The 27,666-nt window shown below is 56.7% G+C and overlaps 1 protein-coding gene across 1 annotated transcript in view; it reads left to right on the top strand.

Moving 5' to 3' along the window:
- Positions 1-1,082: 1,082 nt before the first annotated feature.
- Positions 1,083-27,666, top strand: part of SYNPO (synaptopodin) — a 30,640-nt gene continuing 4,056 nt past the window's right edge. The window contains exons 1-2 of the mRNA XM_012658313.1: positions 1,083-1,299; positions 21,186-23,560. Coding sequence (XP_012513767.1) covers positions 21,518-23,560 — 2,043 coding nt within the window. The 5' untranslated portion in view covers positions 1,083-1,299; positions 21,186-21,517. The remainder of the gene's footprint in view (positions 1,300-21,185; positions 23,561-27,666) is intronic.

Below are 27,666 nucleotides of genomic sequence, written 5' to 3'. Positions count from 1 at the left end.
GCTGCCAGGGAGGGTTTTTCCTCTCTGTCACTTGACTTCCTGCACTCAGAGTCTGCCCACTGGGGACAGGGGCATCCCAAACCCAGGCCACCTGCAGGTCTGCGTTTCACAAAACCTAGGGTGGGGTGGGCTCACACCAGCACATTTCTAACTTCCTGTCGCAGAGGTCGAAACCCAGGACTCTTAATATAGAAGACAGATGAAAGTGGAACCACCCTGATTGAAGGGGTGGGGAACGCAGGGAAACTTCGGTGAAAACCCAGGCCAACGTATTTCCAAGGGTGGTTCTGCTTCAAAATTATCGGGGCTGTGGAGGGTACTTGGCATCAGTCCCGTCCCAAGCCCACCACCTCCCCCATGGGAGGGGGTGCTGGAATGTGGGGATCTGGCCGGTTAACAGCATCCCCAGGAGACTCTGATGCGCCCTGACCACTGCCACCCGGCTCTGCTGACTAGGTCTGCATGGCATTTAGTTCAGCGAAAAGCACGCCACCCTTGCTGCTGACCCGCTAGTTAAGTCCGGGATGGCAGCAGGCTGGTGGGGCGGCGCTAACCCTCTGCAGTCACGATTTGGATTTGCCTAAGTCCTACCGAGAGAGACAGTTATTCTAGTTGCTGGGGCTGAGCAATGGGGTGAAGACGGGCCTGAGGGAGTACTGCATCCTGGTCCGTAAAGAAAGGGGGTAGGGGGCGGGGTGGCAGGTGGTGTCAGCTATGGGGGCGGAATCACAGAGGCAGATTTGAAAAGGGGTAGTGGGAAGAATAGAGAAAAGAAAGGGAGACGAGATAGCCGGGGAGACACAAAGAAACTGGGTGAGAGAGAAAACAGAAGGATTTAGGGACAGACCGACGGACCTAGAGATACAGAAAATGATAAGGAAACGGAGAGACGGAGGACCAGGCAGCAGAAGGTCAGGCCCGGCGCGAGGAGAGAGGGAGAGAGGAGGACCCGCCTAGAGACGCGAGGCCGAGCCGGTGAGGAGGGAGTCGCACCCCCAGGGCGGGGCGGGGCGGGCGGGGCGGCGCTAGGGCCCCGGGGAGCAGGCGGCAGGAGCGCGGCTGGCCCGCCCGCCTGCCCCGCGCTCGCGGCTCCGGGTCCCGGGTCCTGGAGCGGCCGGCCAGGCGGCGGCGGCGGCGGCGGCGGCGGCGGCGGCGAGGAGGGGGCGTCGGGCGCGGAGCCGATGCCTGGCGCAGGGCGCGGGTGACGGGGATCTCGGGGCGGGGCGCCCTGACGGACGCGGCCAGGTGTGTCGAGGCGACGGCGCCCGCGAGCGGGGGGACCGCGCTCAGCGGCCGGAGGTGAGTGAGGGGCGCTGGCCTGGCAGGGGGTGCGGGCGCCGCGCAGCCTCGCCCCTGCCCACCTGCGCCGTTCGCGGCGCCGCCCAGGAGGAGGTGGCACATCTGGGCTCCAGTCCCGGCTTGCTGGGTGACCTTGGCCAAGTCGCGTCTGCACTCTGGGCCTCAGTTTCCCCACCTGTGGGGGGGATGGAGGGATCTCGAGGCTGTCGAGCAGCTCAGGAGCGGGAGGACGCCCGGACACCGGGAATCCACTCTTCGGGCTGCGCGGGGGCTCCGGCCCTTCGGCCCCTCGCCGCAAGCGGACCGGGGGACGAGGCAGCCCCGGGCTCACTAGTGGGCAACGGTCCTGGGTCTGTGCCCCCCAGCCCGCTCTGGGGAAAGTCGGACCGGCTCGACCCAGGAAAACGGCAGGCTGGGCTCTGCCCGGGGTTGACCAACATGGGCGCCGGTGGGGGCAGCGGGAACGGAGTGTGCTGGGCCCGTGCCCCCTTCCCGCGGGTGGGGCCACCGGGCGCGGGGGTCTGGCTGAGCCGGCGGGGCGCGCAGGATACCAAACTGTCACATGGCCGGACCACCTACCTGGGGAAATGCCGGCCTTTCCTGAGCGCCTTGGGGAGAAGGGAAATGTCCTAAGGGCCTCGCATCACAACACCCCTGCTGTTGCCCCGGCTGCTGAGGTGAGAAGCGAGGCCCTGGAGGTGAGGCGAGTGGAGGGTGGGGCTGCTTGCTAAGCACTACACTGGGGAATCAGGGGGCTCCCTCCAGGGCCCTGGCACCACCTCTTTGAAGACTCTGGGGAAAAGGTGTCCTTTCCTCCCCTGGCATCACCCCAAGTTATGGGCTTATTCTGGATGGGGACAGGGACGCCCCTGGCTTCCATGCCCAGGTTGTGTAGAGGGGACAAGAGCTGAGTAGGAAGCAGCATGCACCTCATTCCTCACTCCCCACCCTGTCCTGAGTGGCAGGTGGCACTGCAATAAACCCACTTGCTGTGTGATCTTGGAGCAAGCCCCTTGCTCTCTCTGGCTCCCGGTGAGAGAGTTGGAGGGTGGCCAACTGCACTGGAGACAGCAGTGCTGGTGGTGGCTGTAGGGCTAGCCAGAGGGTGCCGTACCCCCTGTCGTGTTGGAAAGTGTGTGGGGGGCTGAGATTGGATGCGGATCAGGAGGACCAGGGTGCGCTGGGGCAAGGGATTGGAAGTCTAACCAGTGCCAGCCTGCCCTGTCACCAACCCCAGGCCTGGCCCCGTCCCATGTTGAGGGTCACAGCCACCGATGGAAACTGATGATGTGCTCCCCCCACTACATACCATATTACCTCTGACAGTCAGATGAGACCCCTCGGGGGAGTTGAAAATGTCCCCTGCCTCTATCTCCACATGAGATCTTGGGTTGGTTCTGGTCCTATTTCTCCATCAGTACCAGGGGGATGGACTAGTATCACTCTAGCCTGATATTCAGAGAACTTCCCCCAGGCGAATTGTTTGCTGCTGCTATGCCTGGATTGCAGCCCCCACTTTTCAGGCCTGCCCCCACTTTGCAAGTCATGGGACAGCTCCCTCCCACCCCCCAACTAGCACCTAAACTAAGCTGTGGTTGGACTCAGCATTTACATGATTAAAACAAGGCCTTTAACTCCTTCCCTCTTTAGTCAGCTGTTGCCCTTATCCACTCCCCTGCCCCTCCAAGGTGGAAAAAAACCCTAAACCTGTGGCATCCAGGTGCCTGGTTCCTGGCTGCTCCCGGGCCTCTTCAGTCAGCATTTTGTCCCATCTCCAATGTTAGAGTAGAGGAGACTGAGGCCAAGGAGAGGAAGAGATCTATCTGCACAGGGTAATTCCACGGGTAGCAAGAGCCCCTCTCCTTGGCAAAGAGCAACTCCTTGGTAAGTGGGAGGGGGCTGGTGGCCATGGAGCATCTGGAGAGAGGGGAGAAGCACAGGAGCCTCCTTCCATCTCCTCTCCACCTCTAGCCACGCCCCGTGTCCAGGTTGACATGTGTCTCCCTGAGCCCACTTCACAGCTCCGGGAGGCGGCTGGGCAGGGGTCAGCACGCCGCCTCCACCTGCCAGGGCTGCCCTCGCACAAGGCTGAACACACCTCCAGGCCTCGGGCCTGGCCTGGGAGGCACCTTTTCCTTCAGGGCAGCTCCCAGGCTTCCAGACATGAGCTCATCAGAATTGCTGGTGCCAGGAAGGGAGGGACTGAGGGGAAGCAGGCAGGGCTGCCCAGATAGGGGCACCGGGGCGAGGGCCTGCAGGCTCTGGCCCCCTCTGTAGTGAGGAGGCAGGGGCAAGATAGACCCACTGGGGGTCAACTGGGAGGGGTTGCGGACAGGCCAGTGCCCTGGTCTGCAGTGCTGGGCTAACCTCTGCCGCCTACTCACTTGCTGTGTGACGTTGGGTAAGTCCCTTGCCCTCTATGAACCTCGGTGTCCCTGGCTAGCGATGAGGTGGGGTGGGTGCTTAGGCACTGGGGTTCCAGTAGTGAATAAGACAGACAGGCCCCTGCCTTTGAGGAGCTTGCATTTTAACTGGGGAGATAGGCAAGAAAAAAGGAAGCAAATAAATCATCAGAATAGTTTCAGAGAGGCCAAAGAGCCATGAAAAAAATCAGTCATGCTGTTAGGACGGAGAGCAATTAGAGAGTCTACTCTGGACTGCGGTGGTTAGGAAAGGCCTCTCTCAGGAGGTGGTTTTGGAGCGGAGACCTGAATGTTATTTAAAGGAGCGCTCAAGGCTTCCTGGAGGAGGCGTATCTGGAACTGGGGCCTAGAAGAACGGGAGAGATTTTGTTGGGTGGGGGAGAGGGTGCTCTAAACTAGGGGCCCGGCTGGGCACTGGTCGTAGGTTGCATCCTGTGGGACGTCCAGCTGCAGACCTAGAGGTGCTCCCCCGGAGATCTGGGGAGAGGGGTGGCCGGGCCTGCCTGTGGAGAGGCTCTGCTGAGTTAGGCTGGTGTGTGTGTGAGCTCAGAGTCCTTTGTGCGCTGGCCCTGGACAGTGGGGCTCAATTGCTACCCAGTGTGGCCAGAGGAGGAGTCAACATGGAAACAGCCTCCAGGCCCTGTAATTCCAGAGGCTTACAAATGCCCTCTCTCCAGAGTGAAATCTTTACCAACTGGCTGCTGCCTGAAATTCCACCATCCTTGCTTCAGCTTTTCCACTTGGTGGAAGGGTAGTACAGTCCTGTGAAGACCCTGCCCTACCCTACCCTGCCTGGCCTCCCAGGGCTGCTGAGGGCAGAGCTGAATTCCGTCTACTCCTGACTTTCTGTGGGGAATGCCTCCTTCCTGGCTAACCCATAGATTCTGTGCTTGGACCCCTGGGTCCCCTCCTGGCTAGCTAGCTGGGAGATCCCAAGTATGTTACGTAACCTCTTTGGGCTTTTGTTTCCTCATCTGTAAATTAGAAGCAATAATAAACCCTATCTTGTACTGCTGTTCCAAAAATTAAATGACATGATAAATGCTTAAAAAATGAGCTACTACTTATTATAGTATTATCGTGTTTTGATCTCTGTTAAAATAACAAACGCTTAAGGAGATGGGCTCTCGTTCAGGACTCACTCACGTGTCAGTATAAATTACTTTTGACGTGTGGCCAGGAGCAGGTTTTGCTGGTGGGAGAATGGGCACAAGCACAGTGGGAACGGGCCTGGACCGAGCCTCAGGAGCGGACGCTTCAACCTCCAGTCTTAGCTGACCGGCTGGTGATCTGGGCAAATTGTTTGTGTCCTCTGGGCCTCAGGCTTCAGTTCCGACTACTCTGAAATGGGCTAGTAAGGATCCGAGGGGCTCATGGTCGGTAGACACCAAAAACATGGGGCCCGCAGGAGGGCTGACACCGTGGTGTCAAAGGTCAAGGAAGGAGCGGGCTGGAGGAGCCCCTCAGACAGGAAGGTGCGCTGACCTGAGACACTCGCATCTGTCTGATCCTCCGGGGTAAGATCTCTTGGTAAGATCTCTATAGCGCTCAATAGATAAAAGCCACAATTTTTGAAAAATCGTTGTTTACTGTTACTTGCTATGTGCCATGAGTGTTCCAGGTTCTTTACGTGTCAACAACCCCATGAGGTAAGTACTGTTATTATCATCTGTTCCCATAGATGGGAAACTGAGGCACAGAGAGGTTGGTTAAGGGAGCTCCTAAAGTCGCACAGCTGGTAAGTGGCCAGATTCAAACCCAGGCAGTCTGGTCCCCAAAACTACATGTTTAACTGCTGTACAACACCATCTCTCCCACATTAGTTGGGGTGCCAGAGGCTCAGAGAGGCTAAGCCACTTGTCCAGGAACACACAGTATTTCTCTTTGATCCTCATCATCGCTGTCCCTCAGGTCCTAGAAGGAGAAGTCTCATGGGGTCTATGGTTCAGGGCTCTGAGGTTGTGAGCAGACCTTGAACCAGCTCGGCCGCTTTCCTTCCCCTCCCCCATGCCCTGAGAGTAGGTCAGGGAGGATCAAGTGTGCCCTCTGGGCACCGTGGGCACGGGAGGCTCTGCCAGGGCCTGACGAGTGGGCGTTGGAAGTGCCATGGGGCTTGAGAGGATCCCAAGTGCCTGAGCTGTAATAAACTCCCATGCCGTCTGGCGTGCCCCCATCATTGTACAGTCAGGGGAAACTGAGTCCAGAGACCAGCCCAAGGTCCCACAGGCAGGAGGAAGCTCTTCATCCCTGGGCCTCCTGTTCTGCCTTCGGGGCTGCTTAGTACTTGTGGGCACCAAGGGGATGTGGGACTTTGGGGACCCTCCCCTTAACCCCAAGGTGGCCCTGGCCTCAGCCAGGACACGGGTCCCGATATGGGGCCCTTTGAGAGGGCACACGGAGTTGGGGGATGGGGAGGGTACTGATTAAAAAATAGACTGTCACGCGCACGGAGAGCAAGCCTGCCACGGTACCCAGCCCGAGCCAGTTGGCTCCCTCGTGCCCAGCTGCCAGGCCCCACTCAGGTCTCCTGCTGGGGGCTCCGCCCACCCCACCCTGGCTCTGGGCCTGAGGCTGAATGCTCCCAGCCACCCTCTTCTCTCCCTCCTCCACTCCTGCCCAGACTCCAGGCAGATGGTGCTCTCCCTGAGCTTGGGTGGACCTGAAGCTCAGCTGTTGGCTTTAAGCTGTGCCAGGGGGGTCTGGCATCAGTACACGCTGGCTGTGTGGCCTTCAGTGAGGCCCTTTCCCTCTCTGGGCCTCAAACACTGAGAGAGGAATGCTGTCAGTTAGAGCTCTTCACAGCTTTCGAGCCTTTCCCAGATCTCTTCTCTCATTTAGACCCGGCAAACAGTGCTGGAGACCCCACTCGGGGAGGTGACATGACCTGCAAAGGCCACTCAGCTGGGGAAGAGCAGAGCAGAGGCCCATACCCAGATAATCTCGCAAATCCCAGCCCTGTACAACTCTGGGTGAGCAAGGTCACATGGAATCACGGAGGCGGAAGGCTTTGCAGGAGTATAGCAAGCCGTGTTTTATTCGTTTGTTCTTTTACTCAGTCAACATAGCCTAGCTATGACCTAGGCACGGGGGCATGGACACAGCCAAGGTCCCTGCTCTGCGGGGGCAGGGCAGACTGATGTTAAAACAAAAGCGATGGAATTAAAAATCTGATGAGAGCCTGGAGGAGAGGTAGAGGGTGCTGTGGTGGGGGAGTGTGGCCTCCGAGGACTGGGAAGGGCCCGAGAGACCCGCGAGCAGACCTGAAGGGTGAGGAGCATGGTGAGAAGGCGCCACTGAGGGTAAGTGAAGGGCTCTAGGAGAAGGAGCAGCTCGTGCAAAGGCCCTGAGGTGAAAAGGTGCTTGGCGTGTTGTCTGAGCTCATGATGGAGGGCCAGCATGGCTGCAGCCTAGGGAGGGTGCAGCGTCGAGAGGGGAGCTGCTGCGTGGGGTCCTGGGGCCGTGGGGCTGCTCATCCAGGGCCTGGAGCCCCCCTAGGGTTGAGGCAGATCTTAGGAAGGAGGAGCATTCCTGGTACTGTTCTGGGGGGCTGGTCCTGTCTGCTTTCTTTTCCTCTTTCCCTTGGCTGCGAGTGCTAGCAACAGGCCCCTCCACCTCCCCCAGCCATCATGGTTGACTGAACGCAGAATCCTCTTCCTGGATCCCGTTTGCTTGCGTTTGCGTCTTAATGGCCACCTGCTGCATCCTGTCTACAGGGAGGGTTGTGATGGTCCGGAGGCCTCAGATGCAAGCTGGGGAGGGCGTGTTCTTGGCAGGAGGCTGCAGTCACTTAAGCTGAGCACCTCTGTGCGGGCGAATCCTTATTGCCTCTTATTCCTTGTGGGAGTCTGTGGACCCCAGAAGTTCAGCTTTTTTTTTGGCTGAAGGAAAGCCTGTCCCTGGACCGACTCCCACTGCCTGTCCCCTGTGCCACTCCAGCACCAAAGCTCTCTGGGGCCAAAGCCCTGGGCTGGTAGTCAGGAGGCTTGTGTTCTGAGCCCAGCTCTGCTATATGATCTTGGCACATCCCTTTTCCTCTCTGGGCCTCGGTTTCCCCATCTGTACTATAGGGAAATACTCTAGTTTTTCTGTATTCAGTGTGGCCCATGGATGCAGTGTCAGCATCGCTCAAAAGCTTGTTAGAAATGCGGTCTCTGGCCCCACCCCAGACCTCCTGAATCAGAATGTGCATTTTAACAACATCCCTGAGTCATTTCTATGTACTTTAAAGTATGAGAAACACTGTTCTAGGTCAGTCATTTTTAAACTTAAAAAAAAAATCTATAGAATCTTCTTTCCTCTCCAAAGTTTTACATAAAAAAATACATAAGAGGGGACCCACCCATTCTATGTTTATTCATCCCATGAACAAGGAGGGGGAGGAGTGGGGAGGGGTAACAGCTTTATTAGCAAGGGGTTCGGAAGGGAGGAGGAAAAGATGCAGCAGCCTGGAGGAGGGGTGCCATCTTCTCAGGCCTCTCCTTTACCCCTTGGGAACTCCTGAGCAGGGGGCCTCTAAGAGCCCTTTCCGCTCTGACCTCCAGGGTCTTCTGTCTTATGGGTTTGGAAAGGGGGGCTGGGCGGAGGGAGCTTGACAGTCCTCAGCCTAGTGACGTCTTTCCCTGCTTGTCCCCATCGTGGTGCCCTGCCCTCTTCTCTTTGGAATCCCTGAAAGAGTAGCTGGTGCTATTCTTAGCATGACATGGTGGTGAGAAGAGAACATATTAGTGCATTATTTATGCCTCTGAGTCAACAGGATTACACCCAGGGCTCCCAGAACATGCCCCTCCCAGCGTGGCCTTTGTCACAGCCATGGCAGGCGGTCCACTTTGTGCAGACAGGAGGGCAACTTCCCAGGACCCAGAACCCATCCCTTGTGGCCCTGACTATCCCAGCTCAGGGCCCCTAGCCCTCAAGCTGGGAAATGGATCATGAAATACAACGGTCAATTAGGACTAGGAGAGAGCTGCCTGGGCCATGTCATTTCATTTCATCATTTGTTGAGCACATGTTTATTGAGCACGTGTTACATGCAGAAGGTGTGGGTGCATGGACGGATGAAACGGGGTTCCTGCCTTCTGGGAGCTCACACTTTAGCCAGAGAGTTAATGTGCCGTAGCATAGGTGCCAGGCATTTGTACATGTGAGAGCCGATCCCCACGATCACCCAGCAGGGTAGGAATTTAGAGACCATTTTAGAGGAGGAAACGGAGTTTCCGCATATACAAGGCTTGCTAAGGCTCATGATAGGTAGTGATCAGATCGAACTCAGATTGGCTAGAATAGAACGACCATTTTCTTTATTTATTTTATTATTTTTTTCCTACCCTCCTCTTGCTGCAAAAACGACCATTTCAGATTAAATGGTAGCATGTAGCGTTAAGGCTCTGGGAACCGCCTGCACTGCCCGGGGGGATCTTATGGCTGGAAGGAAACTAGCTGGTTGATGTTGTCCCATTCTCCGTGAACCCTGAGTTACTGGAGAAGTCGTGCGTATCCAGAGTTTTCATGAACCTGGAATTGAAGGACAGCTGCACCGTGGGCTGGAAGCCAAAACCATGTGGGATGAGCAGACGAGGCCCCACGAGGTGGCACATCTCACGAAGCCACACCACGGTGTCTGGCTGGAGCCAAAGCCCCCCATGCTGTGAGATCCTGGCCAGGTCCCTTGGCCTTTCTCTGCCTCACTTTTCTAGTCTGTAAAATGGTGTAATGATCCCTGCTCAGCCTCTATCTCTGATGAATGAAGAGTGCTAGGAAAACTATAAAAGTGTTGTGCATATTCAAGGGATGGTATATAATTACTATGTATAATTAGGTACATAAATATATTTTATTTTATTAGAGTCTTATGATGTGCCAGACTACGTTCCAGCATTTTCCTATGTATTGATTTATAAACTTATTTATAAAACCATGGGCTTTAAAGCCCAGTGGGTTCCCAGGCTGGATGGGCATCAGAACCCCTCAGGGAGCCTGTTCAAGTCTATATTCTGTGGACCCCGGGTAGGGGGTGAGCCCAGGAATCTGCATTTTGACCACGCGCCCTGCAAGTCTCCGATCTCGGCCAGAAAGGAGAAGAATCTTGCCGGAGGCCTCGCATTGAATTGGAAACCAGGTGGAGACTAAAATCCAGGCCTCCAGCTCCAGGTCTGGTCCTTTCCTTCTACTCTAGGGCTGGCCCCCGGCCCCCTGGAAGGGTGAAGCTGGGGACGGCGAGGACGCGTGAGGATGCTGGGAAGGGCGCTAAGGTGTACAGAGCCGTGCTGGGCATTTCACGTGGCCCATCCTGTTTAAGTGCAATAGGGGTGGATAGGGGGACATTCTCCACAGCAACCTGATCCCCTGGGACATTTGAGCATCAGGCGGCAGATTTCAATGTACCCCTGGGAAAGGGAGACTGTGACTGAGGGGCAGAGATATCGGAGAAGTGAATCGGAAGCCAGGCCATTGGTGCATTCGCCGTCCTCCAGTGGCATGTACCCTCGAGGCGAGAGTCGCCTGGTGACTCCGTTACCTGAAGACAGGGCAGGCTGGCAGGAGGGAGACACGCAGCCTCCCACGAGGCGTGTACCCGATGCACGTCCACCCGTGCCAGTCTTCCACATGAGTCCCGTGTGCCTGCGGGTGTTCAGTGTGCACATACCCGTGGGCATCTCCTGCCCCCTCTCTGGGGGCGCACGCAGGCCTGGGCATGCTCCGCTGTGTGCAGTGCGGGTTAGAAGCAACAGCACCTCTGTGTGTGGGCGTGTGTGCAGAGGAGGATGTGCCGCTGCCTGCCGAAGCCTCTCCAGCATTAAGAGGCTATTGAGAACGTGTGTGTCTGTGTGTGTGTGTGTGTGTGTGTGTGTGTGTCTGCAAATGGTTGCAGCGCAGATCCCTGAGATCCCTAAGGTCAGAGGTAGAAGGGCCATTAGAGAACCCACTTTCTTTATTCATGTCCCACCTCCACATTGTACACATCATCCTCAAACCTGCCAGGCACGAGCCCGCCTCAGGACCTTAGCACTGGCTGTTCCCTCTGCCTGGCCACTTTTCCCCTAGACATGCATACGCCTCACTCCCTCGCCTTCCTCAGTTCTTTGCTCAGACGTGCTTCTCAGTGAGGATGACTTCGATTGCCGTGTTTACTTTTGCAAACCACTCCCCACGCTGTGCAGTTCGTATAGCTCTGGTCCCTGCCTTACTTTTCTCTATAGCGTTTACCATCTGACTGACTTGCGCATGTATTATCTTGCTCCCCCACTAGAGTGCAAGCAGAGATTTTTATCTGTTTCTCTTCCTGGCTATGAACAGCGCCTGGCCCTTAGTTGTGCAGTAAATACTGGTTGAATGAACGAATGCATGCCCCACCTATACTTATTTTTCTTTAAGTTGTCTCATTTTGTTACTGAAATATCCACTTTAGCCTTCCCCTAAGCAGCAATATACCTGAGATCATAGGTTTGGTGTTTATTATACTCCCTTTCCAATGAACATTTGAAATTTACATAACTATTAAGATTTTAAATATCAGGGTACCACCAAAATCCCTTCTGCTTCCACTAGAGCTGTGGGCATGCCACACTCTGAGAATCAGTGGTCCAGTCCAATCACCCCTTTGAACAGATGGACAAACTGAGGTCCAAAGAGGGTCAGGGATTAGTTCAATGTCTCCCCTAAATGGTGACAGGACAGACCCTGGAACTAAATCTCCTGACCCCCCTGGTCTTCTTTTCTTTTGTAGTTTGAGGGAAAAGGGGAGGGCAGGGCTAGATGATTCAGCCTCTCCTCTGGCAGGAGACTCCTCCTGCCGGAGGGGGCCAGATGCACCCGGCAAGTGGTGAATGGTGGTGGGGGTGGGGGGCACGGCAGGGTCAGCAGCCTCCAGCACCCCAGAGCCGGGGTGCCTTCCTCTGAGGGGGTCTGGGGTTCATACCCGGTTCTCACTGCTGCAGCACATTGGCTAGAGGTGACACTCGGACCCCCTGTGCCGGGAGGATGCTGGGAGTGGGGTGGGGGGCGATGAGCTTGGCCCGTGCCTATGTGAGCAGAAGAGAGACCAGACCCAGAGAGGGCTGGTGAAGACAGAGAGAGACAGATGGAGTCCCAGCCTGATGGGGCTCTGCAGAGGTGCGTTTGTGCAAAAGCCTGCAGTTCGAACCCCCCTCAGGTGTGACAGTGCTTTGTACTTTATGTCATTTCTGCAGCTCATTTGCTCAGCAGATGTTATCATCCCGGTTTTACTGATGAGGAAGTTGAGACTCAGAGAGGTGAAGGGATTTACTAAAGGTAGCCCAGCAAGTTGAGCGGGATGCCCTGTTGAGCCCCTCGGGTTGGATTTGGTAAAGGAGGGCTGTCTGCCGGGGACCAGGTGGGCTGAATGGGGATGAGAGCGAGTGGTAGCGCTGGAAACCCACAGTCTGCTCTCTGGCCAGATAACCTTGGCCAATCACAGAACCTTTTTGAGCCTCAGTTTCCTCATCTGTAAAATGGGAATAACTGGCGCTCCCAACTTCACAGCTTAAGAGGATAAAATAAAACAACACAATGAAAAAGATGATACTTTAGCCAAGTGCCTTGCACATGAGAAGTGCTTAGTAAGCAGCAACTCGAGTAATGAAAAAGAGCACACCCGGCCTGTGACCACTTGCCAGGACCGAGGGATTCCCGGCGCCTTCTTAGGCAGATGTGAGCGAACCCGAAACCCAGAGACGGTTGTCACTGCCTGGGGGACCCGCGAGGTGCTGGGGGCAGGTTCACGTGTCCCAGAGCCCCAGGCTGGAGCTGAGGCCTCCTGGCGAGTGGTGGCTAATAAAGCTTTTCCCGGGACGGCGCTCGCTGGCTCTGCTGTCTACCCCGTGTGCTGTGACTCCAGCGCTTGGGCCGTCATTATCATTCCTCCTGCGTTTTTTCTCCAGTGGTTATTTATTTTTCTGTGAGGAAGGAATGTGGGGAATTTACCACAGGGTGCTGGCCTTCGCTTTCAGTGGCCTCTTCTATAAGAAGGAAGCAGCCGAGACAGATGGCAGGAGAGGCGGAGGAGGCGGAGGGTCTGGGCCGACTCTGTGGCCCGAGCAGTGGGGCAGTTATGTAACCCACCCAGAGGCCCAGGGCAGATACCACGGTGTTCCTGTCTCCGGGCGTGAGCCTTGCAATGGACACAGCTCCTGTGGAACAGTGCCTGGCTCACTGCATCCACCCCCGGCCCCTGGGCAAGCCCCGTGGGTGTGTTCCTCTTTCAGAGGCTCCTTTCTCTCCAGCTGGTCTTGATTTGGGGTATGGGGTGGGTAGGGGAGCAGGGCGGGGATGACTTTGAGCTGCCTCTGCTGAGCTGTCCCCATTGCTTAGAATGACTCTTCATCTTCATCTTTCAAGACCTAGGGCATATGTCACTCCCTCCAGGAAGCCTTCCTGGATTGCTCCACCCTAATTCATCTCTCTCTTTGGCTCTATGTTCTCCCTTCTCTTCATGAAAGATTCTGCCTCTTAGGTCTAATACAGCGGTTTCCAGTTTCATCTCCCTCTACCCACAAACATGTTACTTTCTCCTTTTTTCTCCCTCTCACCCTCAGAAACAACACTCTAGGTCTCCAATCTACAATCTAGATGAATCTTGGATCTAGACAAATCTAAAATTCATCTCCAGGGATGAATGATGGAGCAAAAGGTGAAGGTGGGCGGCTTTGGATTCTGGGAGTGCTTGTCCTTCAGTAGTTTATTTATTCGACACGTACTGAGCCCCTTCAGGGCGATGGCATCTGCTGGGTTGGACTGAGCATTTAGAGAGGATGGAGACCAGCCCTGGCCCCAGGCTGGCACTGGGTTAAGGGGAAGGACCGCATCTTTGGAGGGCCCAGAGTGTGCCAGGCCCTGGGATGAGTGGAGGGGACCCAGAGGGGACCCAGGCCCCGCCCTGGCCCTGGCACAGGTTCAGAGGAATCCACCTCTTCCTCGCCCTGGCTCGCTACCGTTTTGTCTCCTGGATTATGTGTTTTCTTTGGGAGGATGGGGCGTGATGGTCCCTTCCGTACTCCCAAGGCTTCCAGGGAACTGGGAGGAGGGTGATGCAACAGGAAGGGGCTTGGCGAATGCAGGCCTGGTATGCTGGGGTTGGACTGGGAGGTAGGAGCCTGGTATTTGATCTTGGCTCTGTGCACCGGCCCCTTCCAGTTTGCTGTATACCTAGGGCTCAGCCTGCCTCCCTGGTTTACTATTTCCAAGTTTCTGGACATCTACTGCTTATAGATTAGTGATTAGGCCAGTAGAACAGGCAGGAGGGGCGCTGTGGCCTCTGGCTGGGACCCTGCCGCAGAGCCCTGGTCAGCCAGTGGTGAGCAGGGCTTGTGGCCTGCAGGGTAGTGGCCAGGTCAGGCCTGGGCTGACTTGGAAGCCCTCACCTTAGTTTCCCTTACCCCTCCATCTCTGCCCTGCCTGGTCCCGACCCACTGCCAGCAGGGAGAGAGAAACCAGGAGTTTGGCCAGGCCCAGCCTCCTTCCCCTGTATTCCTGAACTTTCTCAATCTGCTCTTTCATCCGAGCCCCACTCCTGCTCTGAGCCTCTGGGCCACGTTGAGCAGGGGAGGAGCACTGATCTAGGAGTCTGGCTGGATTGACGAGGGCTTCCTGGAAGAAGAGGCAGTTGGGCTGGGTATGGGGAAGTGGGTGGAAAAGTGAGAGTGCTTTGCCGGTGGAGCTCTCCAGAAGGAAGGCGCCCCAGGCTTGGGATCAGTCAGGCTGCCCAGCTCCACTCTGCCCCTTGCTAGCTGTGAGACCTGGGATGAGTTCTGTGTGCCTCATTTTCCTTGTCCATAAAACAGGGATAAAGGAACCTCCTTTATGAGTCGTCATGAGAATCGAATGAGAAAAGACATGTGAAGCCCTTAGCTTGGCAGCATCTGGTGCTCCCAAAATGTTGGCTATTGTCATCCCTATGGACTTCATGATTATTCTGCAACCACCTGTGGCAGGTGTGGGGGAGGGGAAGGGAGGACGACAGAAGTGACGCAGTTGAGCCCCTGCCCTCAAGGCTCTTGCACTCTGTGGGGGAACATAAGCCCCAGACCCTGATTGCTGCAAAGTGTAACGTTGGGAGGGGGTGGGGTGGCCCACGTGATGGGCCCTGGACGGGGTGTTGGGCCCCCCTGGGCTTGAATCCCAGCCCCGCCTCTGTCTGACTGTGCAACCTTGAGCAAGTCACTGCACCACTCTGTGCCAGTTTCTCCTCTGACATGGTGATGAGGGTACTGCTGGCTCATGAGTTGCTGTGACAGTAAATGAGCAAGGGCCTGTCCGGTGCCTGGCATGCGGCGAACACATACCTGAAAGGTAACTTTTACTAAAATGCGTAATATACAAAGTGCTGAAGTTCTTGAGTGGTGCAGATAAAACACTGGTGGGTCAGGGAAGGCTTTTTGCTGGAGGGTGGTGGCATTCGAGCTAGGTGGGAGGGCCGGGGGTTTAGGGCACGTGGAGAGGATGTTGGACAGAGCAGGGGTCCCGGAGCAGGGGTCTGTGCCAACCATGCTCCCCACGGGCAGCTGCGGGTACCACGAGCCATTGACCTCCCCCCACAGTGCTGAGGGCACAGAGGGAAGGGTAACGTGCGCTCTTGAGCAGGCCCTGATGCCAGGGGCTTTGAATGCCAGGATGCGGACTCTCCTCTTGTTCCTCCATGTCCTGGGGAGGCGGCAGAGGGTTCTGAGCAGGAGAGAGGCATGAGTGGAACCAGGGGGAGGAAGATGAATCTGGCAGCGTGGGGCGGCTAGATTGGCGGGGGAGAGACTGGGGGTGGAGAGGCCATTTAAAAGGCTGTTGCAAAATCGGTTTTCCTGATAAAGAGCCGGCTGAGTCATCTGTGGAGGAGAAAAGTCATATCCAGCTCCTCCGTGTTGCTGTAGATGTGGGATTTTCCTGTCTTCGTCAGCCAGGCGATTGGCTGCCTTTCCGGGCGCTTTGGGAACTGAGGCTGCAGGCCGCTGAGAGCACCTGGGGGAAGCTGGGCTGCAGGGAGGACCCAGCTGGAGTGAGTAAGATGAGCACCCAGGGGTGCCTTTGTGGCTGGGGGTATGTGATTCAGGGCATGTGGCATCCCCTCTGTGATCTCAGTTTCCCCTCTGGGCATCAAAGGAGAGGCATATGGTGACTTCTGCCAGCCTGTGGGTGGCGAGGCTGGGGCTCGGCCTGTTTCTGTGTCTTCTCTCTTGCCCGGCGGTCTTTCCCACCTAAGCCCGGATTGTTCTGCTCCAGAGAGGAGCTCTGGCAGCCTGCCGGGCCTCAGCCAGGTTGCACTCACCATGACTCTGGCTGGATGGAGAACTCCCCAGGGCATGGAGACTGTGTCATTTCCTCCTTTCAGTGGGGAGGATGCGGGGCAGGGGCTGGCAAGGTAGCCAGGCCATTACTCAGGCCTCTTCATCTTCCTGCCCCCAGCTCAGCCAGAGGTTGTGCGGCGGCCAGCCATTGGTTCCTTCCTGACCTCGCCAGGGGGGCAGTTTACGCAGCCTGTTTACCCTTCCTGTTGCCAAGACTCCGGGCAGCCACAATGGGCTGCCTTGAGCCAGTCTCTGTTCCTAGCCCTGGCTCCCTGTCCCACCCTACCCACCCATCCCGGCCTGGACACTCCCATTGACGGCAGCCGTGTGAAGAAGCATTTCCTTGAATTCTCCCTGTCCTGACCTTCTGCTGTGGCCTCCCTTCCCCTGCCCTCCCTCCCTCCTGCAGAGCCTCGGTCCACATAGGCCCAGTGATGGGCAGAACAGGCAGCTGCCTGCAGAGGGTGATGGGGTTGGGGAAAGGGCTTGTCCCTGCCTGAGCCAACCTAGAACTGGGGTCTCCTGACTCCCAACCTTGTGATCTTTCCACTCTACTAGTCTTTCATGCCCTATCAGTCATTTCTACCTTAGTAAGAATGAGTTTAGCAGCTCTTCTGAGAGGAAGAAGGGGAAGAGCATGAGTTGTTCTAGGCAGCTGAGTTTCCAGGGGAGAGGGCCCTGCAGAGGAGCACGGATCATGAGATGAGGAAACAGAGGGCCCTGCCCACCACCATCCAGGAGCACTGGGGCCCCTCTTGGTGCCTCCTTCCAGGGACCGGGTCTGGAAGGCAGAGTAGTGAGGGATGGGACTGAGCAGCCAGACTGGCTGAGTTTTGAATTCCAGTTCTGCCACTTACAAGTTGTGTGATCCTGGGCAGGTCTCTCTGAGACCTGGTTTCCGTAAAATGGAAAGAATAACCATACTTATCTCGGGGTTGTTAGGACGACTGAACGAGGCGATGAGCACAGGGGGCTCAGCGAGGGCTCGGCAGTCACAGCGGCCATCGCGGTCCTCGGTGGTCTCACAGCTGTGCTGGGGCTTCTCCCCCCTCCTCCACTTCGGGATTTGCCCTGTTGGACCCAGGTCTCCTCGCCCCAGGCAGCTCTTCATTGTGTCTGCCCTCTCCCCCTTCCTCTCTTGAAGGCCTGTCTTCAGGGCTCCTGACCCCACATCCAAGTTGGGTCTTTAAAGGGCTAGCACCCCAACCTGGCCCTGCAGGGGCTTAGATTTGGAGGGGTTAAGGGGTGGTGATGCGTCATGACCCGCACAGGTGCAGGTTACAGACAGGCAGATTGAGGGCTCAGCGAGGTGCCTGTCCCTCTGGCCCTTGGCCATCTTCTGCCTCTCTGGCGCCAGGGAGCACAATCCTGGACCAGCTGGCTGGGGCATTGCCAGAGGTGGCAGTTCCCTAGTCTGGGGAATTTTAGATGGACCTGCCCCCGGTGCCCTGCGACAAGAGACGGACTCCGGGGTGCCTGTAATTGGCCAAGCCGCCCCTTCTCCCAGCTTTGTTTGTATAGGGTGGCAAAAATCGTCTGGATTGCTGGCTGAGTCTGGTCCAAACCTCCTGCCGAATTCCTTTTCTGTGGAGTCACTGTGGGTGAGGGTGGGGGATATGAGAGCTCTTCTTGGAGGGCAGGGCTCACTTACCTCCTGGCCTTTCCTGCTGTTCCTCTTGTCCCAGAACAGTAGCTGAGGGATGGTTCCGAGCTCAGAGGGGTGTTGGTGGAGGGTCAGCAGCGCAGCCCAGGCTGTGAATGGAGCCCAGCTGGGAGCCAGAAGACCTGGGTCCTCGGCCCACGTCCTGCCCTGTGACCTCTTCCCTCACTGAGCCTCCCAGCCCAGCTTATCGCAGAGGGCCTTTCACACTCTGACATTTGAGGGTTTTCTAAACCCACTGCCTTTTTTAGCCAGCCTGGGGATGGGACTGAAACAGAAAGATAAGGAGGAAAGCAGAAAAATGCAGGGACATTGAGAGATCTGGGTCCTTCAAACACCGGCACTTTCTGTGAGCCTCACAGCGTGGCAGCCGGCCAGCCAGGAGCCCGGTACTCTGCATTCATGCAGTGCCAGGTGTGAACCCAGCTCCACTCCGTTCTGGCTCTGTGACCTCGGGCTGCTCACTTTACCTCTCTGAGCCTTGGTTTTCTCATGAATAAAATGTGCGTAATAATACACTGTGCTTTGTAGGGTTGTTTGGGGAATTAAGTAATATTTAAGTAAAGTGCGGGTATACAGTAAGTGCACAGTCAGTGTTAGCTCCTGTCTCTGCAACTGTATCATAAGAAACACTGGCAGGACTAGAGATGGTTATCCTGCCCATGTCCTGTGGGGATACAATTTGTAGCTGCGAATCTCTGCAGGACTGTCAGGCTGGAAAGAGACCGCTTTTTATCTGTGTAGCCCCGGGGGACAGAACCACATCAAGAAGTGGATGAAAGTTAGTATGAGGAGCAACTTCATAGCTGAGGAATGTTAATTAGTGGACGGCACCTCCTGGGGTAGTGAGCTCGTGTCAGTTGAGTATGTAAACAGAGGCACACTCAGGGACATGGATTTGGGGACACAAGATTGTGTGGGGATTGGACTCATTGACAGCTACCTGTGAGATTCCGAGGTTCTGTGTTTGGGGGCAATAAGCTCTGCCTGCCCATAACTCTGGCACCCCTGCTGTTTTACCTTCGGGACCCTGATCTACGGAGTGGGTCTCCTTTGCTAGATCTGACTCCTTCCAGGGAGTAGAGTGGGGTGACCAGTTTATCCCAGGGGAGCATGAGCCTTCTGCCTCTCTACCTGGGCTTGGTGGCAATAAGCTGCTGGCATTCGTTACCCCATTGTGGCCTCCCAAACCTAATGTCAACTGCTTTACCCCTTGTCAGTTAAGGAGGCTGGGGCTCTGAGAGGTACAGTAGCTTGCCAGGGTGACACAGCTGGCTACTGGCAGAGACTGGCTGCAGGCCGGAAGGCCTGGTTTCCAAGCAGAGCAGAGGAGATGGACACTGTGTGAGCTGAGCAAGCCCTCAGGGCCCTCCCAGGTGGCCCCCCGCAGGGGAACAGCCTGGGTAAATCCTTCATCTTTTACAGACGGGGTGATCCAGGCGGGAGAGGAGTCTTACCAGGTGCGGCTGGTGTCATGGGTGGGTGGGGTAGGCTGTGTGCTTTAACCGTTTCTAACAGGTGAGGGGAAAGCCAGCCCTGGCGGCAGGAGGGAAAAAGGAGGTTGGTGCCAGGAAGCCTGTGGCTGCTTGGCCTGGTCCCAGTGAAGCTGCTGTCTGTAGCTCCTCTGCTCTGTGTGGGCCTCCCTGCTGGCTCCAGCGTGGGGGTCAGCAGGCTCCACCCTGGGCTATTCTCTGGACCTCAGTTTCCCCATCTGTAAAATGGGGTGGTGGTGAAATAGCGCCTCTATAAGGGCTCTTCCAGCTCGGGGAGTCCACGAACTCTGAGCCTCACGACTGGCAAGATGCCTAGAAAGACTGTCCCTGGAGGCCTCCTCCGCATGTCATGGCCAGTGCTAATGAGGGCAAGGTAGGAGGAGGGCAGGGTCAGATTCCTCAAGAACTAATTAGCTTCCCACAGTAGGGAGGAGAAGGGGGAGGGGAGGAGGAATGTTCTCAGCCACTGACTGAGCTCCTGATCCTGGCCACAGGCTGGTCCATCCATCTGTCTGTCGGTTCCTTTGTTCATATATTATTCAACAAGTATAAATTGAGCACCGCCTGTGTGCCAGCCAGGCACTGGGGATAGAAAGCGAAATGGTTGCCTGCAGCGAACTTACACATTAATAGGGGACTGACCCCAGCCTGATCCCCAACCCCCTGCTGATTCTGTCCCCCTGTATGTCCAAAAGGGAACTTTTGGGATGAGCAGACAGCTTGAGCATGGGCTGTGGACCCAGAGGGAACTTATTCTGACTCCAGCTTTGCCACCTCTAGCTGTGTGACCTGGGTCAGTTACTTATAAGTCTCTGAACTTCAGTTTCCTCTTCTGTAAAACGTGGGCAAATAATGCTTGTCTCAGAGAGTTCTCGTGAGGATAAGGTGAAAGAATGCAATGTTCTAGTGTAGTCACTGCTGAAATTAGCCCAATTTATTACTTTTCTAGTGTTAAAATATGTGAATTTTTAAATGATTGTTTAAATAAAGATGGGAAGAAATTCTGGAAGGATATAGAAGAAACTAACAACAGGGGTTACCTGATTGTGGGGTGGAGCAGTCAGGAATGGAGAGATACTTTTCACTGCATACCTTTTTATGTTTTTATATTTAGACCACGTGAACATATTACCTGTTCTAAAAAGGGAAAGTGTCAGTGGCATCTTTTTATAAAATCAAACTACTGTAAGTTTGAAAGTATAAAGGGCCCTAAGAAAGGCACAGAGAAGATGCTATGGGGGTTCATTCGTGCATTTGTTCATGTCTGAATGGGGTCCATGGTAGGCCAGGCCCTGTTCTGGGGGCCGAGATCAGAGTGGTAAATAAGTCAAGCAAGATCATTGCCCTTTTAGAGCTATGCTCTGGGTGAGGAGACAGGTAATAAACACGGAAACATAAAGAAGATCATTTCAAATTGTGGTGTATGCTATGAAGAAAATAAAACAAAGAGATGGGATCAGAGAAGGGAGGGCCCCTCCAGAGAGGTGACATTCCAGCTGAGACCTGAGCAGCTGGAAGGAACCAACATGGAATGCCACCTGGAAAAGATTATTCCAAGCACAGGAAACAGCAAGTACAAAGGCCCTGGGGCAGGAACATCCTTGGCATGCTCAAGGAACAGAAAGAAAGCCGATGTGGCAGAGCCTAGTGAGAGAGGAGAAGGGTGGGGGAGGATGAGTCGGGGATGGAGTGGGCCTTGACTTCCATGGTGAGGTGTTCATACTCAGTTTGGTAAAGTGCCACATCAACAACCTTCAGCGGGAGTCCAATGAAGGACCAGTTAATCCTGAACGGATAATCAGGGAAGGCTTCAGAGAGGTGGTGGCGTTTGAGTTGGGCCATGAAGGGGGTCAGGGATCTCTATGAGGAGAGCTGATTCTAGGAAATAGTGAGTAAAGATCAAATTCCAAAGGAAAAGATCCTGTGTAGGAGGGGCCCAGCTGCCCGTCTGTCTGTCTGTCTGTGCACCCCTGTGGCACTGCATTCCCATTGCTAACCGGGCCTCTGTACCTCTCTGCAGCGTTGGGCCGCAGCACTAGCCTCACCGAGAAGGACCTGAAAGAGGCCAAGGCGCGGAGCCAGCAGATCGCAGCCCAGCTGACCACCCCTCCCAGCTCCAATTCCCGTGGCGTCCAGCTCTTCAACAGGCGCCGGCAGAGGGTGAACGAGTTCACCTTGGAGAGCCACGGCCAGAGGGCACCGAAGCCCAGCCCGGAGTCCCTCAGAGTGCTCCCTGCACGCCCCACAGGCCATGCCCCAGGGCTCAGCCTGAGTCCCACCTCACCGCCTGAGCCAGGCCCTCCAAGGCACCCCGATCCCCAGAGCCCCGGCAGAGGGGTCCCTGGCCACAGCATGGAGGGCTACTCAGAGGAGGCCAGCTTGCTGCGGCACCTGGAGAGGGTGGCCAGTGAGGAGGAGGAGGTACCGCTGGTGGTTTATCTGAAGGAGAACGCAGCCCTGCTGACGGCCAATGGGCTCCACCTGTCCCAGAACCGAGAGGCCCAGCAGTCCCCGCCCACCCCTCCTCCGGCCGAGGCCCACAGCCCGGCTGCAGATGTCAACCAAAACCTTCCCTCGCCCAGTGCCACCCTCACCGCACCAGCTTCTAACAGCGGCCACAACCTGCCAGCCACTGATGTCAATCAGAACCCACCGACAACTGTCGTCCCGCAGAGCCTGCCTCTTGCTAGCGCCCAACAGAATTCCTCAGAGGCCCATCTCCCGCCGAACGGCACAGTGCCAGATGCCAAACCCAGCACCCTGTGTGCCGACGGGCAAGCCCAGGGGCCAGGTGCGGAGGTGAGATCCAGCACCCTCCTAATTGACAAGGTATCAACTCCACCTACCACCACCAGCACCTTCTCCAGGGAAGCTTCCATCATTCCCGGCTCCGGGGCCTCAGCCCCCGATTTCATGTCCAGCTCCCTACTCATCGACGTCCAGCCCCATGCGCTAGTGCTGTCAGCAGAACAAGAGATGTCTGGGCGGGCAACCGCCACCACGCCCACCAAGGTGTACAGCGAGGTCCACTTCACACTGGCCAAGCCCCCCTCAGTGGTCAACAGGACGGCCAGGCCTTTTGGCATCCAGGCGCCAGGGGGCACCGGCCAGATGGAGCGGAGCCCCATGATAGAGAGACGACATCTTGGGGAGAAGGCCTCGGCTCCCCAGCCCTCCAGTGTGGCAGACAGGAGCCCCCGGCCACAGAGACACATGATGTCCCACAGCCCCATGGTGGAAAGGAGGCTGGTGGGGCAGCGCAGCCCGGCCTCGGAGAGACGCCCTGTGGGGAACTTCGCCCCACCCCCCACCTACGCTGAGACTTTGTCCACAGCCCCTCTGGCTTCCTGGGTCCGGTCCCCTCCGTCTTATTCTGCCCTGTACCCCAGCTCTGACCCCAAGCCTTCTCATCTGAAGGGCCAGGCAGTTCCTGCCAGCAAGACGGGCATTCTGGAGGAGTCGATGGCCCGCCGGGGCAGCCGGAAAGCCATGTTCACCTTCGTGGAGAAGCCCAAGGTGACCCCAAATCCAGACCTGCTGGATCTGGTACAGACGGCCGATGAGAAGCGGAGGCAGAGGGACCAGGGGGAGGTGGGCGTGGAGGAAGAGCCCTTCGCCCTGGGGGCCGAGGCCTCCAACTTCCAGCAGGAGCCAGCACCTCGGGACAGGGCCGGCCCTGCAGCCGCTGAGGAGGCTGTTCCAGAGTGGGCGTCCTGCCTCAAGTCGCCCCGAATCCAGGCCAAGCCAAAGCCCAAACCCAACCAGAACCTCTCCGAGGCCTCTGGGAAGGGGGCTGAGCTCTATGCCCGCCGCCAGTCACGGATGGAGAAATACGTCATCGAGTCTTCAGGCCCCACGGAGTTGGCCCGCTGCCCTTCCCCCACCATGTCCCTGCCTTCATCCTGGAAATACTCCACTAACGCCCCCGGGGGCTTCCGAGTGGCCTCCCGAAGCCCAGCTCGGACCCCGCCTGCCTCCCTCTACCATGGGTACCTGCCTGAGAACGGGGTCCTGCGCCCAGAGCCCACCAAGCAGCAGCCGCCCTACCAGCTGCGGCCCTCGCTCTTTGTCCTCTCGCCCATCAAGGAGCCTGCCAAGGCCTCGCCCAGAGCGGCCTCGCCCAGAGCGGCCTCGCCCGCCAAGCCCAGCTCCCTGGACCTGGCGCCCAGCCTGCCCAAGGCAGGTCTCCCTCCGTCGCCTGCCCTGCCTCGGCCCTCCCGCTCCTCCCTGGGCCTCTGCACCTCACCTGGCCAGGACGGCCTCCAGCCCACTGCCGTGAGCCCTCCCTACGGCGGCGACATCTCCCCCGTGTCTCCCTCCAGGGCGTGGCCTCCCCGAGCCAAGCAGGCCCCCAGGCCCTCCTTCTCCACCCGGAACGCCGGGATCGAGGCTCAGGTGTGGAAGCCTTCCTTCTGCTTCAAGTAATGGACCCACAGGGGTCCCGCTGCCAGTCAAGGCCCCCTCCCTGAGGGCTGGATGGAGAGCAGATGTGGCAGGAAATGGCACAGAGCTGAGTGAGGAGAACAGGGAGTCCGAGGCTCAAGGTCGGATGCTGCCACCAGCTGGCTTTGTGACCTTGGGCGAGTGCCTCTCTGAATGCGGCTGCCCCTTCTCTACACCCGGGGGGGTTGGACTCCACGTCTGAGCAGGGAGGAGGGCCATGGAGAGAGAACCCCCTTGGCAGGTCCCGAGGAGGATGAGGGCTGCTTCTGGCCTTCGTGAGCTGTAGGGATGCTGAGTCGGATGCCAGCGTCTTGCTGGGAGTGGCCTAGCAGGGGATCCCACCAGGGACTTCGGGAGCAGAAACAGCCTGCCAGTGCCTGTGGAATCAGCTGTCCCAGCGGGGCCCCCTCATGAGGCCCAAGCTCCTGGCATCTTTCTTCCTGCTGCTGGATTCTCACCTCCACGGGCCTATCTCTTCCACCTCTGCCTTCTGGACACCTCTCCGCTGCACCAGAGAGCTTAGCCTTGCCTCCGCCTCTGCTGCCCTCCTGGTCCTTCCTCGGGCTGCCGACTTAGCCCACCACTGCTGTCTGATGCTTCTCTCCTCCCTCTCCAAGACCTGGCTCCGCTTTGGGGCGACTCCTGGGCCCAGACCTCAGTCCTGGTTCTGCCTGGCTTGCCCTCACTGTCCTGGGCGGGGGGTGTCCCAGGGGAACCCCCGAGAGGAGAGCCCCACAGAAGGCTGTGCAGATGTGGTGTGCTGCTAAGAGGGCGGCCCTAGCTAGGCATCCATTGGTGGTTTTGGCTTCAACCTCAGCCAAGATCTGCCCGACTCAAAGAAGCCATCTCAGTGCAGTGGAACAGGCCCCAGGGAGAGAGGCAGGGGAGGAGGGTTCTAGTCCCATCTCAGCCTCCCGTTTGCTCTGTGACCTTGGCCAAGTCACTCTCCTTCTTAGGCCTCAGTTTTCTCATTTACATGATGAGGGTCCTTCTAGCTGTGACAGTCTGTGAGGATTGAGATAGGCTGGTGCTTTGGGAGAAAGGACTTGGAAGTGACAAGACAGTCCCCTGGGAAGAGAGGGCAAGGAAATGGGCTGTTGCCAAAGGACAGTGGGGTTAGATGTCTGTGAGGGTGACCTGGTGAGGGCGTGGCTGGGATGAGATGCTGCAGGAGGCCAAGGGATGAGCCGCTGGGCCTGGGATGCCCAGGGTCACCTGAGACAGTGGGAGCATGGCAAGGGCTGAGGCCGGGCACAACAGCCCGGGGGAAGAGACAAGTGGGACCTTCAGGTTTTGAGGAAAAGTCTGGGGCTCAAGAGACCTGGGTTCTAACAGACTTACTGCATGCATGTCTTTGGGTCTCAGTTTCCCCATGCGTACAGTGAGGGTGTTGAGTCAGGTAGTCTGAGATCCCCACCACCTCTGACACCTTAGATGTGATGCAGCCCCCCCAGCCAGGCTTTGTGGGGGGTGGGAGAATACAGACACAAGAGGCAGGATTCAGATGGAAGCTTCTCAAGGCTGGGGGCCGAGGACCACCCACTTCTCTTTCCCAGCCCTATTTCTGGGCTCCCCAGCGGGGCAAGGGGTGGTGGAGGCGGTGCCCATGCTGGGCTGAGCCTGCAGTTTTCGTGAGCTCTGGGCTCGTCTCCATGGGAACAGGGGGTGCCTTCTCAGTGAGCTCATTCCACACAGATCGAGGGGGTATGCGTGGGGGAGTTGTGAGTGAGCTCAGCCCCTTCCTGCCAGGCCCCTCCCAGAACAGAGTGAAGCCTCTGCCCTGGACCCCTGCTCCCTTCGACCCCGAGGGCCAGCAATGGAACAGCCCACCCTCCATTCTGCAGCTCCTGCGACCAGGCTGAGCTCTTTCCCCAACTCTGTTTTCTCTCCTGTTCTCAATACACTCTGCCTCAAACTGTCTTGCTTCTTTCTTTCTTCCGCGCTGGTGGCGGTCAGGGCTCCCTTCCTGCTCCCTGTTCCAGCTGGGGAAGCGGAGTGGGACTGCTCGCGTGTTGTGTGTGGAAGCGCGGCTGTGTCTGCGTGCCGCCCCGATTGCCGTGGGGACAGACGTGTGCTGGCTTGGAAGCGGGGGCTCCCTCTCTCCTCCCCAAGACAGCAATCAGGGCACCAGGACCCTGTGCAAATCGCCTTCCTTTGTTTTCTCCTTCCCTCGGAGTTTGGCCAAAAATGCTATAGAGGATTTTGGGGAAAACACACTGCCCCTTCTGGCCCAGGCTTGTTTGGGTTCTTTAAAAGTGGAATTGAAATTCCTTTAGCCAGAGCATTCACTCTCTAGTTCCCTCAGGTCCCCTCCCACCCCATTATCTGAATTTGGCCATTTCCCACATTTGTCATCGTCACTGCCTGGCCCCTGAAAGCCCCTGGTGGAGAGGAAAGAACTGCCATTGGAGTCAGGAGAACTGGTGCACCTGACTCCTGTGTGACCTTAAACAGCCTCTTCCCATCTCTGGGCCCCAGGTTCCTCTTCGGTGCAGTGAAAGGACTGCAGAAGGTGCGCTGGGAGCTCCATTTGGTCTCTGACAGTCCATGTCTGACTCTGCCCTGCTCCTGCCTTCCCCCCAAACATGTGCCCTGCTTTGGAGCTGGTGCTGGGTGGAGGGGATGCTACTTTCTGAATTTTCACCCGCTGCATTTCCATGGACTTCCGGCATATATATGGTGCGTTGAGCTCTCTGCCGGAAAGCGAACGGTTCTGAGCTCCTGCGGACTTGTCGCATTGTGCGCCCCTCCGCCCCCCGACACACACACAGAGTCAGTGCCCAGACACGGCAGTTCGCATGAGGTCAGGCTCTGGCCGCCCTCCAGATGACGAAGAGCTGCTCACAGTGCCCCCAACATTCCAACCTCTGCTTGAGCCACTCTGTTTCACAGTCTTGGCTGAATTCTGTTCCTCCTTCCACTTGTTGGCCCCAATGTTCCCCCTGTGGCCACCAAAGGCAGAGAAAAACGCTTTAGAGATTTTTAGTAGCTATCGTGGCCCTCGTTGACCCAGCCTACTCTTCTGGCTGAAGAGCCCAGGTTCCGCTGCCTCAGTGGTTGCTGACTGGCTTGGGTAATGAGCTCTTGGCCCCACCTCCCTGCTCAGGGTGACACTGTGGTCGGGTATTGGGACATGCCTGAGCCCACCCCATTTTGCCCTGAGACTCTGGTCTCAGCCTCTAGTCCTTCCCGTTTGGCCCAGAGGCCAGGACCTCCCTCCTGCCTCCTCTCCCTAAGTCTTGGGGTCTGCCTCCCGCAGCTGGCAGGACGGAAAGCTTCCTGGGTTGTGTCACATACAGAGCAGCTCCTAGTGTCTCTGGCTCAAGTATACACAACTCTGACCATGGGAGTCAAAGAGGTGGGTCCCACACTGAGCCTTAACTTTTCTGCTTGATGCCTGGGAAATTGGATGTCCCCAGGAAGTCTCTAAGGGTCACTCCAGCATTACCATCCCATGAAAAATGTCCTGTTCAGGCTGTTGTACAACATTCCTCTTTAGGGTAAAGGGCTCCAATTCTGAGTCTGGGTTTACCTAGCAGCTGCTACATTCTGTTTGGAGAAAACATAATGTTTGTCTATTGTCTCCTTTTGATTGGGAGGGATTCAATTCTCAATTGGATGAGAGAATGACTGGCTTGGCTATGGCTGACCATTGATTGGATGAAAGAATGGAGCTTGTGGATGGTTCTAGATTTTGATTGGGTAGGAGGTATGGAATGGACTGGCTAGCTCTGGACTCTGATGGATGAGTGCTGATGGATTTGGCTTGGATTGGGAGGCTAAGTGGACTGCTTCTTGCTGGCATATGATTGGATGAACAGTTGGAAGGTTTAGGAGATACATGCTAGTCATGGATTCTCAAGCACCCCACTTCCAAGCCAGTTCAAACTGCTTCAACATGTTGTAGCCTTTGTGCAGCAGATAGTCACACGCGTGCGTGCGCGCGCGCGCACACACACACACACACACACACACTTCCTGGTGGGGCAGAACACATTGGGTTGTTATTTATGCCTCTGAGCTTCATTTTCATCATTAATAAAATGGGTGTGATAATG

Source organism: Propithecus coquereli, unplaced genomic scaffold (genome assembly GCF_000956105.1).
Source record: "Propithecus coquereli isolate 6110/MARCELLA unplaced genomic scaffold, Pcoq_1.0 Scaffold58, whole genome shotgun sequence".
NCBI lineage: Eukaryota > Metazoa > Chordata > Mammalia > Primates > Indriidae > Propithecus > Propithecus coquereli.
The sequence above is the reverse complement of the archived record's forward strand: the minus strand, read 5'-3'. Positions and strand labels throughout refer to the sequence as shown.